The sequence below is a fragment of the Danio rerio genome, chromosome 6, assembly GCF_049306965.1.
Source record: "Danio rerio strain Tuebingen ecotype United States chromosome 6, GRCz12tu, whole genome shotgun sequence".
Taxonomy (NCBI): Eukaryota; Metazoa; Chordata; class Actinopteri; order Cypriniformes; family Danionidae; genus Danio; species Danio rerio.
In genome coordinates, this window is record NC_133181.1 from 2,722,501 (window position 1) to 2,735,000 (window position 12,500).

Sequence of the window (12,500 nt, forward strand, 5' to 3'; positions counted from 1 at the left end):
CTGGCGGCGGAGCTCACTATCCAGAACCCACTGCCTGAAGCCTTACAGAGCTGCTGCTTCACTATAGAGGGAGCAAACCTGACCGGTGGAGACAGCATCACACACACGTAAGAGCTCACAAGACTGAGAAAACACACCGCGGAGACTGAGAGATGATATATAGAACACACTCCCAGAACTCAGGGGTTTATGTTTTTGGGATACATATACTACAAATGACCCTGTGGGGGAAACCGGAGCACCCGGAGGAAACCCACGCCAACATGAGGAGAACATGCAAACTCCACACAGAAATGCAAACTGGTCCAACTAGCGAAGTTCATGCTGTGAGGCCACAGTGCGCCACCATGCCACCCATTTCGATCATTCTTTTCCTTAAAAAGCTGTTATTTAAACACAGTCCAGCTCTGCTGCATGCTTCTCTGCACACTTCTCTAGTTTACATTTAAATAAACAGCATTCAGGCAGGTAATATGAGAAGAATCTAATCTGCCTGATTTCTAACTGTGAATGTTTATACGTCTCAGACTGGATTCCAGCATTGAACCGGGGCAGGAGGCCAAAGCCAAAATCTACTTCACTCCCACTCAGTCTGGCCTGCGCAAACTCCTCGTGGACTTCAACAGCGACAAGCTGGGCCACGTTCGAGGATACAGGAACGTCATCATCGGGAAATGAGCACGTCAAGCCATCAGTCTTCCATTGTATACCTGTCATTATTCACAGAGATTTACCTTCTCTTTCATATACTGTATTTTTGTAAGAATGTGAAACTCCACGCTTCTGTAGTGGGACACACCGCACACACACAAGAGTTTTCAAGCACACAACACACAACTATTAATGACTAGAAATCTTTTTAGGACTCTGAAATATACACATTCCTGGATGTGTTTGGACATTTGTTTTTGCAACAAATTAAATTGTGCATGGAAGTCTGACTGAGATTTTAGGCCATATACAGTAAATTCTGCATGCTCATGTTGTTTTTGCTTGAAATATATATAAAAATTTTATATTCATCTGTAATTTTTACATTAAAATGATGCTGTAATCATTCATGGAGTGTTTTCATCTCATGAGGAACTGCTCTACATTATTCATTACATAGTGTATGACAACTACATTAGAATAACGTTTGAATGATTGATATTTTATTTAATTTAAACCTGAAAAATTCTAACTAACCAGCAGCTGTATGTAAAATATACACAGGCTTGTCTTTACGTTTTATCCTATCATTTTAAATCCTATGTTTTGACCTGATGTTTTCCTCACATTTTATTTTAGTGTCTTAATTACAGCGAACCGATATTAAGTAGCAATATTAATTATCTACATGTACATCTATAGTAATAATAATAATTCTTTACATTTATATAGCGCTTTTCTGGGCACTCAAAGCACTTTACACATAGAGAAAAATCTCCTTACCACCAGTGCGCAGCATCCACCTGGATGACATGACAGCAGCCATTTTGCGCCAGTTCGCCCACCACACACCAGCTGATTGGTGGAGAGGAGACAGAGTGATGAAGCCAATTGTATTATGGGGAGAGTTAGAAGGCCATGATAGACAGAGGCCAGTGGGCAAATTTGGGCAGGATGCCGGGCTTAAACCCCTACTCTTGTGATTTTTAACGACCACAGAGAGTCAGGACCTCGGTTTAACGTCTCATGAGACATGTGTAAAGGCATGCATGTTAGGGTTACATGTTAAGTTAACCTGTACTTTGTTATAGTGTAACTATTCAAAACTGAGTAATGCATTACATATATTTATAGCCAATAACTAGGGTTAGAATGTGGATTAGTTGCATGTAATTATGCATTCACTGATGTCAACATTAAAGTGTTGCAGGTTGGGTTTAATTAAGGACACTTTATTTTGATGTGAGTATTAGTAGACTGCTTAATATCTGTTGATACTGACATTTACAGTCCTTCAACAGACATTTAACTGACTATAAGAAACTTTGCAAGTAGATGTCAACTTAACCTTAACCCCAACCTAATGAAAAATCCAGCTTAAACCAGCCTAGGTTGGTTGGCTGGTTTTAGCTGGTCGACCAGCCTGGTTTTAGAGGGGTTTTGGCCATATCTAGCCTGGTCTTAGCTGGTCAGGCTGAAAAATGACCAGCTAAATCCAGTAAAAACCAGCTTGACCTGCCTGGTTTTAGCTGGACATAGCTGGTTTTGGCTGGGCTCCCAGTCTGGCTAGGCTGCTCAAGCTGGTTTTAGCTGGTCTTCTCCCAGCCTGACCAGCTAAGACCAGGCTGGAAATGGCTGGACACCAGCCTGTAAATGGCCAAAATGTACCCCTCTAAAACCAGCCTGGCCGACCAGCTAAAACTAGCCAACCAGCCTAGGCTGGTTTAAGCTGGATTTTTCAGTATACTAGGGCAACCTTCTACTTTTAATCTGAGAATTAGTTGCAATAACTTAAATTTAAGAAACGAACCATCAAAATAAAGTGTAACCTTAATTAATTATGCATAATTTATTGCTATAGATCCCTGCTGAGAGAAAAAAACTGCTTATGCTGTTAAGGTAGGTTATGTTTTAATGCTGACCAGCACCAGACCAGCATCAACATACGGCCGGCGCTAGTACTACAATAGCGTTGTACAGATTAGTACATGCTGAAGTTGAACCTAAAGAAAATGTTGGCCAGAATTACACAAACACTAAAGGTTATGAAGTTTATCTCGACACATTTAACAGTTCGTCTGCCAGCACAGGAAGTTAGCCGGGCGGCGAACAGGAAGCCGTTTCCTGAACGCTAGCTCTGTTGCTATAGCACATAAACATTTACAGACTAATCACCACATATTTGCCATCATTTTCTGGCCACATTCGCCATTCTTTCAAAGAAAGTAATAAATGAACCCTCCCAATAGTCCTTGCATTTCCTAATGTAGGCTACAGATTAATCAAACATGCAAACCGCAGACAATGAAACTCCAAAGAGTGTTCAGTAAAGGGTTATTAAGTCTCTCATGATGAACAGAGATATTGTTTTGAGTTAAAGGAGTGCTTCTATTTTTGATATGTTGAATTTTAAAAGCCTCTTCTTCTTGTGTAGCTCAGGTTTTCACTGGATAAACATTCCACAGGGTTTATTTCATCCCGCAGTCTGACAGCTGACTCACATCTTACTTTTTCATACCTGAAGGTGTCAAAAAGCTTTTGAACATATTTTTTTTTTTTTTGTAGTGGGGATGAATTAGGCTATTCTTCAATGTCATCTGCTTGAAGAGTATTGAATTACTTCTGTTGGTCTTGGTCAAAGAAATTAGCTGAAAGGGGTAGTTCACAAAAAACACACACACCAGGCTGAGAGCACGGCCAAACCAGCTAGGTCTAACTTAAACCTGGTTTTAGCTGGTCATCTCCAGAGTTTATTTCTAAAGGTGCACTGTTCGACCTTCAGTCTAGACTCAGTGTTACAGTGTAGGGTAAGTATTGTGTGTGTGTGTGTGTGTGGTACAATAAACTATTGTCACTGAATAATTTCTAACTCAATTCATAGTTTAAAAGCATGTTCATTTGATAAGTTTTTTTTTTTTTTTTTTTTTTAGAAAATTTGAATTATTCTGCAAAATATGTTTGTATAACAAAAATACAATTACTGAACTTCTCTTAAATTGTTATACAGAACAGTTTCAATAAGTTATTTAAAGTGTAACTGTAGTTGAACTACCTAAACATGTAGATTACCTAAAAGTTTTATTATCTAGTACCCGAGTTGTCAACAATTATGTCAGATAAAATGTACAAGATGTCATGAAAGCAGAACACAACACGTCGAGATAGAACCACTTGCTGGAACTTGTCTGCTGGGAATTATGGATGCAAGAGTGCAAGTTTATCCAGAGGAGGGCAGTGTTGCATCACACACTTTTACAAAGATTCTTGCACACAACACACACATACATCAAGCTTTAAAAATTATTTTAGACTTTAAAAATAATCATAAAATACTCATGAGTGTTCATACATATCATACCATGACACTGATACATGTTTTAAAGAGTTTATGGCTTATTAAATAAATATCAACAGAAGTTTAAGAAAGTGACTTGAGTCACATGAAAAAGTACTAATGACTATAGTGATTTTGAGCCATACTATAGTGCATGAAACTGTATATATTATTTTTCAACACTTTGTTAATGAATGCCCCGTGTTTACTACTGTAAATGTGGTGTATTGTATAAAGCAATAGTTGTAGAAAACGACAGTATTGGTTCATTTGTTTATATGACTGTAGTTGTTATGTTTATGGGTAAAACAGAGAGAACAATAAAGCAGAACTAAACAGATATACAGAAGATTCATCATTAAAATCAGTTCAACATCACTACAACCACTGGACTGTCATGGAAAAGCCATTAACAGACAGAGATCTGTCTAAAAGTTTAATAAAACACACATTCATCTTAACTTCACAAAACATCAACCACAAAAAAGGGCAAATAAATTGCCCCAAACTAGGTTTAGGTGAAATTTAATTCTCAAAATATGCGTTACACACACGCGCGCGCGCGCGCACACACACACACACACACACACACACACACACACACACACACACACACACACACACACACACACACACACACACACACACACACACACACACACACACACACACACACACACACACACACACACACACACACACACACACACACACACACACACACAAGTCACCATGTTGTCCCATTTACCAACATATTTTGGCAAAACAGATTAATACAAAAAGCATGCAAATAAAGCAGTAAAAGGTAAAATACATGTTCATTCAGTCCTTTTTGTCCTCATTTCTAATCAATATATTAATATATAGCTTAAATCAGCTCCTGAATTAATATCTGCTGTTTTATTTCATTATTGCCCTCCTTTAAAGGCGACATTTGCTAAAATTAAGACTATTCTTTCTATTGTTTTTAAACTAATGTTTACCCACACAAAAGTTCCTGTAAAATTTAAATAAAGATTTTTAGATGTTACTATCAGTATTGTTAGTTCAGGATCTCTCTAAGCTAGTGTGCTCCAAAACAATTACCATTTAGAAGATATAAACCCGATTTAAACATCCAAATCTTGCCATTAGTCACCATTTGCCTACAATAAATGGATCGAGGATTTTTTTACATCAGCTTATACTTGAGTTTCTCAACAAATCTTGACCAATCAAATGCTCTCTAGTATCTGACATGCCCCACCCCCTTCTCGTTTGCTTTTCATTTGATGCACTTGAGCTCATCCACTCTCACTGGCAGAGCTGTGATCAAAACAAAACGCTATTGGCTGATTTTTACAAAAGGGGAGGAGCTACTCCATGTCCTGCCCTCTCTTCATGTTTCAGTTCAGATTACGTCAAACATTCACAGCACAGGTTCATTGTTATAAAGAGGAGGAACAATTCTTTAAATCTACAGACAGCTGGATCATTTCTTTTCATCATCTTCATCATCTTAAGTTAAGTATTAGACAAGATAAAAGGCCCCCAGTGGCTTCTCCTATTGCAAGGTACATTTTTCTGTCTGATATTTGCCGGCAGTTCATCAGGAAGTGATGATTTTGTTCTCTTCTGTTTCTCATTGGATGGAAACGCTGCTTTATCTGCAAATGTTTTATGCGACATTGCAATTCGCATCTAATTATTGTGTTCTGGTTTTGTTCTCCTCATACAGATGATGAGGATGATGATGATGAAGGATCTGCTTTTCTTTCTTCTGCTGGTTTTCTGAGGTCTCCTCTTCTGTCCGCTGGATCTGCAGGTACGCCTGGACTTGATGCCGCTGGACTCGGTTTTCACTGAAGTCAATGACCCGACACTCGTATGTTCCCTCGTCTGATGGCTTGACATTGGACAGACGAAGCTTGTGTGAGATGTTGCTGCCAACCACCTTCACCACCTTAAAACATCCATATGAAATATAATATCACAGGGCTGTTGAATGCTTCATTCTGATTGGCTGACTAACATTTTTTTTAAGATAATCCCTCAGAAATGGAGGGTGATTCTATGATTTTTGATTGTTTTTGTAAATGTTCATATCAGTATGTTACTTTTTAGAACAGCTAGTGTGCTACAATGACAAAATCAGAGCTTAGAAAATATAAACATCCATTGCAGTCTCACTTTTTTTTTTGACTTCACCTCATTCTTCGGTTTCTCATCAAATGCTCTCTAGTGTTTGACATGCCCCGCCCCCTTCAAGACGCTTTTTCTTTGCTTTTCATTTGATGCACTCTAACTCAATTATTCTCATTGGCAGAGCCGTGATAAAACAAAAGTCCATTGGCTGATTCTTTTAAAAAGAGGAGGAGCTACTTTATAAGGTTCAGATAAACACACAGCTAAAGTAGTTCCGGCCGGTTTTGAGCACATTACAGCTCCATATTACTACGCTGAACGATTGGAGAAGTTTCACAGCTACAACAGTCAAAAATCACATCAAAACACAACAGAAGGCTTTAGATGAGATGTAAGAAACTAGTGCTTCACAGGAGCAGTTTAAGGACATAAACCTGACAAATTAATAAAATACAACATCTGAACAGTGGCTGTAAAGAAAAAAAGTATAAAGCAGAGTAGTTGACTTCAGTCCGTTGAATTATTAAAAAACAAAATAATTTTTTTTTATATTTATAAAATAATTTGTATCAAAATTATTTTTTTAATAATTTTTAAACAATTAAACAGATCAGTATTTAAACAGTCAAGTATTCTTTATTTATTAACAGGCAGAAGAGAGAACGTAAATGTTAAGTGCATATTCAAACACATACATACTGTATGCATGAGTGAGTGTGTGTGTGTGTGTGTGTGTGTATGTGTATATATATATATATATATATATATAAAGAGAGAGACACAGCAAGAGAGAAGGGAAAACTCACACTGATTTTAGTCGCCCCCTTTGATGCATTTTCCTGTGAAACCACCTGTAGACACAAAACAGCATTTAAAACCACAAACTAATTTATACTACAGCTAAATACATGCATACCAAATATCCAGTAGCCTGAACAAATACTGTAAAAAAAATACTTATTTTATTGCCATGTTAGCATCCAATGTTTTTTGTGGCAAAAAACAACAACTTCACACTAAACTTGATTTTTTACATTCTAACACACTACTTTTCCATTGCAGCATAAATCTTAATTTAGGTTTTTTTTACTTGTTCTTCATTAAAATAAAAAAATAATTCTTCTTTGGTACTTTTCATTTAAAAATAAATAAATATATAAACAATATTTTAAAATGTAATTATTTTTTTTATTAAAAATGCGAAAACCTTTTCTGGTAAAACTGCACCAAACAATTTGCATAAGGTAAAGAACAAATGATTATGCGAAAGTGTGTCTTTCCTGATTGGTTGCCCACGGCAATGGCTCCGCCCATTGTCTGCTGTACCACCACTGGATCTCCAGTGAGACGGACGAGGAACTGGATCCTCTGAAGGAGCAGCTCATCTCCACATCTTCTCCGGCTCGAGAAAACACATCAGCGGGAACCTCCGTAAACAGAGCTGCAAACACACACACACACACACACACACACACACACACACACACACACACACACACACACACACACACACACACACACACACACACACACACACACACACACACACACACACACACACACACACAATAAAGTCAGCATGAGATCATATACACACATTTAAGTACACCATTTTCATATTAATATTGACATTACAAAATACGAACTGGAATTATTATTATTAATAAGTTAGAGCAGGGGTGTGAAACTCAATTCCTGCAGGGCCGAAGCCCTGCACAGTTTAGTTCCAACCCTGCTCTAACACACTTACCTGTAGGTTTCAAACAAGCCTGAAGGACTCAATTAGTTTGATCAGGTGTGTTTAATTAGGGTTGGAACAAAACTGTGCAGGGCTGCGGCCCTTTTGGAACTGAGTTTGACACCTGTGAGTTAGAGGAAATTAAATATATTCAAGAAATGCCTCAACATGATCTGATCTTCATATTGAGACTCTGGAAGGCATACAGTATGAAGATCTTTTCCCTCTGCACGCCGGTAATTACTCCCCGATTTCTGCTTTGTTTCTGTAATGAGAATGTACACCGTGAGCATCTGTTTTCTTTGTTTCTCCTCTGGTCATTAATATGCACAGTCACCATTCGCTCAGAGTAAAAGGTAATTATCCAGAGTCTATAACACTGCAGTGTTATTGTCTGACACACACTCTATCAGCTCACACTTTCTGATTGCTGGATTTTCTTCCATCATACCGAAAATGTTCATAAGGTCACCTGTCTATACAGCACCATCTCTCTATAGGTGTTTATAAAGTGTTTAAGAAGTTGTAATCACGGCATATCTTGACACTGGGATTATTGATCACTCATTCTTGTGAATATAAATGCAGAATAATAAATTAGAAGCAAGACTCCAGGGGTCCGTTCTTCGTACGTGGATTACTCAGTTAGCTGGATTTGGATATTGACGATTTGACACGATCCAGGATCGTTTCGTTCTTCAAAACTGATCCGAGAGTTGTTGTCATAGCAACAGTTCTGCTAGCTCAAACCTGATTGGGAGCAGGTTCAATTCATATAAACAGGATTAGATCGGCTTAGTTCAAGTAAAGATAATACAGAAAGTATACACCGAATTCTGATATTTTCTTACAGTAGTAGTTATATACATTTGGGAAAATAGTACATATTTTTAACTATATATATATATATATATATACAAAGTTATAGTCATTAATAAAATAAATTAAGTTATACATATTAATAACACGTATGCAATCTGCACCCTCGAAATGAAAGTACAAAGACTGCCACCTGGTGGTGCAAAGAGAAAACTTATTGATATGAACTTTTTAGATCGCTTTAGTACAAATTGTGTATAATAGAAATGCACAATATGTGACTTTTTTAAAGCAATAATACATTTCAGCAGTCATAAACATGTTTTGATTGGTAATATTCCGGTGATTTGATGCTTCACAAAAAAGTTGCAGACGCCTTTACCAATATGGAAACGCTTTTGTAAACAACCAGTTATTCTTTACACCGATTAAAAACCGGCTACTATATTAAAGAAAATATTCTCTAAATGTAGAACTAAATACATTGATTTGCATTGAAATACATGATAAATACTCTTGACACATGAAAGTGTAAAGCCTGCAGCTCACAACAAATGTGGAAGGTTATTGCGTGTCATATTTAACAAACGGTTTACTGCTAATTTGATGTAATTTTGCTCACATGGATAATTGAATATTAATCAGATGATGTCATTACGCTGCTGTGCCGTCAGCCAATCGTTGCATTGCTGATCATGATTTCGAGGATCGATAGATCTGGGGTCCGTTCTTCGTACGTGGATTACTCAGTTAGCTGGATTTGGATATTGACGATTTGACACGATCCAGGATCGTTTCGTTCTTCAAAGCTGATCCGAGAGTTGTTGTCATGGCAACAGATCTGCTAGGTCAAACCTGATCGGGAGCAGGTTCAATTCATATAAACAGGATTAGATCGGCTCAGTTCAAGCAAAGATAATACAGAAAGTATGTACCGAGTTCTGATATTTTCTTACAGTAAAAGTTATATACACTTATACACTACAAAATAGTAGTTTTTAACTATATATTTAAAGTTATAGTCATTAATAAAATAAATAAAGTTTTACATATTAATATAACGTATGCAATCTGCACCCTCGAAATGAAAGTACAAAGACTGCCACCTGGTGGTGCAAAGAGAAAACTTATTGATATGAACTTTTTAGATCGCTTTAGTACAAATTGTGTATAATAGAAATGCACAATATGTATCACTTTTTTTAAAAGCAATAATACATTTATGCAGTCATAAACATGTTTTGACAGTTAATATGCCGGTGATTTGATGCTTCAAAAAAGTTGCAGACGCCTTTACCAATATCAAAATGCTTTTGGAAACAACCAGTTATTCTTTACACCGATTAAAAAACTGTACTATAATAAAGAAAATCTTTTCTAAATGTAGAACTAAATACATTGATTTGCATTGAAATACATGATGAATACTCTTGTCTTGACAAATGAAAGTGTAAAGCCTGCAGCTCACAACAAATGTGAAGTTACTGCGTGTCATATTTAACAAGCCGTTTACTGCTAATTTGATGTAATTTTGCTCACATGGATAATTGAATATTAATCAGATGATGTCATTACGCTGCTGTGCCGTCAGCCAATCGTTGCATTGCTGATCATGATTTCGAGGATCGATAGATCTGTCCTTAACAACACACGCAGCGATCTCAGATCAGTTCATCCAGACATTCTAATCTGATTCGCGAACTTGTTTGAAGAACCAAATTAGCGAGAGATCAGTTATCAAGATTAAAAGATCCAGGATCTGCCAAATCATCTTAGATCATTTAAGCGAGGTACGAAGAACGGACCCCTGTCCTTCACAACACACGCAGCGATCTCAGATCAGTTCATCCAGACATTCTAATCTGATTCGCGAACTTGTTTGAAGAATAAAATTAGCGAGAGATCAGTTATCAAGATTAACAGATCCGGGATCAGCCAAATAATCTTAGATCATTTAAGTGAGGTACGAAGAACGGACCCCAGTAAACGTACTATGAACACTATTTGTCTCAGGTCCTGCATAGTTTAGCTCCAACTTCCTGCAACACACCTCCCTGGAAGTTTCTAGTATACTAAGAAAGAGATTAGCTGGTTCATGTGTGTTTAATTGGGGTTGGAACTATGCAGAACACCAGCTCTTCAGGACCAAGTTTGGACACCCCTGACTTGAATGAACGCCACAAAGTAAACAGAGCATAATATGAATTTAAAGAGTTTTTATTTTGTGCACACACACATATATATATATAGGCGATGCAGTGGCGCAGTGGGTAGCACATTCGCCACACAGCAAGAAGGTTGCTGGTTCGATCCTCGGCTCAGTTGGCGTTTCTGTGTGGAGTTTGCATGTTCTCCCTGCGTTCACGTGGGTTTCCTCCGGGTACTCCGGTTTCCCCCACAGTCCAAAGACATGCGGTACAGGTGAATTGGGTAGGCTAAATTGTCCGTAGTGTATGAGTGCGTGTGTGAATGTGTGTGTGGATCTTTCCCAGAGATGGGTTGTGGCTGGAAGGGCATCCGCTGCGTAAAAACTTGCTGGATAAGTTGGCGGGTTATTCCGCTGTGGCGACCCCAGATTAATAAAGGGACTGAGCCGACAAGAAAATGAATGTATATATACAGAATTAAACGGGTGGCAACATTGATTATTTAAAAAATTATAGAGTTTGCCACTTTAATAAAGATTGTGTTTAATTGTTTATACAATGAAGACTATACAGTGTAATTTTGCATTTAATTATTAAAATCCAAAAATCCAAAATTTGGAAAATTGGATATTCTATATTCTGACTACTCCTTGCATGAATGGGGAGTTTAATAAAGGTGTGTGGTTAAAGGTCTGGGGCTCAGTTTATTTTCATTAATTAGCTTTTTGATAAAAAAAAAATTCACCTAAATTTTAATAGCATTTGTATTAAACCTACATGCACTTAATAATTTCAAGAATTGAGAAATTAAATCAGAAATGTAACTAACGGAAAAAAGAAATTGAGAATTAAAATCAAACTGAATATACAATCCAGCCCTAAAATGACCAATTAAACGATGACAAAACAATTTCTGAAACAGAAAAACGCAAAATACATACAATCCTGAACCCTATTTGACCATAAAACATTTAATAAACTACATAATTTTAATTTTAAAACCACTTATGGCCTCACCCTGAGTTTTATAAGAAAAACAATCATTCAAAACCATGCCAAAAACAATCACAGTCAACCCTTCATCAAATACTGCTGCCTAATATCCATTTTAGTGTTTGTTCCTGATATTAAAAATTATACTTAAAACAAAACTAAGTACTAAAGTCAATACTAAAACATGCATACATTAATCAAGTTAACAAAATATATTACTTTGTGTATAGCCTACTTTACTCACACAGTCCTCCTGTAACTCTAATATTCTGTATTTGTTTCATTTATGCAACGAGTTCACAATGTCTCATTTAATATAGAATGAATGTGCATCTTTTACCTCCAAACAAACCTCCACAGATCACCAGCATCACACACTGTAGAAAATGCAGGGTTCCACACATTTTATTCATGTTGTCCCAACACATCGATTAAGTTAACTTAACAATTTTAACACATTTTTGAGGACTGAACATAAAAAAATTAAGTTGTCCCAATGAAATCTCAAGAATTGTGTTGTTTCAGCTCATTTTAAATTAGTTTGAGCAAGTTAAAAAAAAATTAGTGCATTGTACCTTTCAAAAGCACGACTCATTAGTATTATTATTATTACTTTCATGCTCAATTATTCAATTTGAGAGTAAAACTATTGATGAAACAAGCATTAGAAGCATAATAACTTCTCTTATCAGGG

The 12,500-nt window shown here is 36.8% G+C and overlaps 2 protein-coding genes across 3 annotated transcripts in view; one reads left to right on the plus strand and one right to left on the minus strand.

The window, feature by feature from the left end:
* tgm2b (transglutaminase 2b) overlaps positions 1 to 1,057 on the plus strand; it is a 29,969-nt gene extending 28,912 nt beyond the window's left edge. Inside the window, exons 12-13 of the mRNA NM_212656.2 lie at positions 1 to 107; positions 528 to 1,057. The exon at positions 1 to 107 is cut by the window's left edge and continues 30 nt beyond it. Coding sequence (NP_997821.2) covers positions 1 to 107; positions 528 to 678 — 258 coding nt within the window. The 3' untranslated portion in view covers positions 679 to 1,057. The remainder of the gene's footprint in view (positions 108 to 527) is intronic.
* Positions 1,058 to 4,696: 3,639 nt separating this feature from the next.
* vstm2lb (V-set and transmembrane domain containing 2 like b) overlaps positions 4,697 to 12,500 on the minus strand; it is an 8,390-nt gene continuing 586 nt past the window's right edge. Inside the window, exons 2-4 of one of the 2 annotated variants that reach the window (NM_200496.2) lie at positions 7,390 to 7,550; positions 6,916 to 6,960; positions 4,697 to 5,927 (exon numbers count right to left, since the gene is read on the minus strand). In NM_200496.2, the coding sequence (NP_956790.2) occupies positions 5,670 to 5,927; positions 6,916 to 6,960; positions 7,390 to 7,550 (464 nt within the window). In that variant the 3' untranslated portion in view covers positions 4,697 to 5,669. Of the gene's footprint in view, positions 5,928 to 6,915; positions 6,961 to 7,388; positions 7,551 to 12,500 lie in introns of both variants that reach the window. The other variant, XM_073952733.1, reaches the window with a different exon arrangement.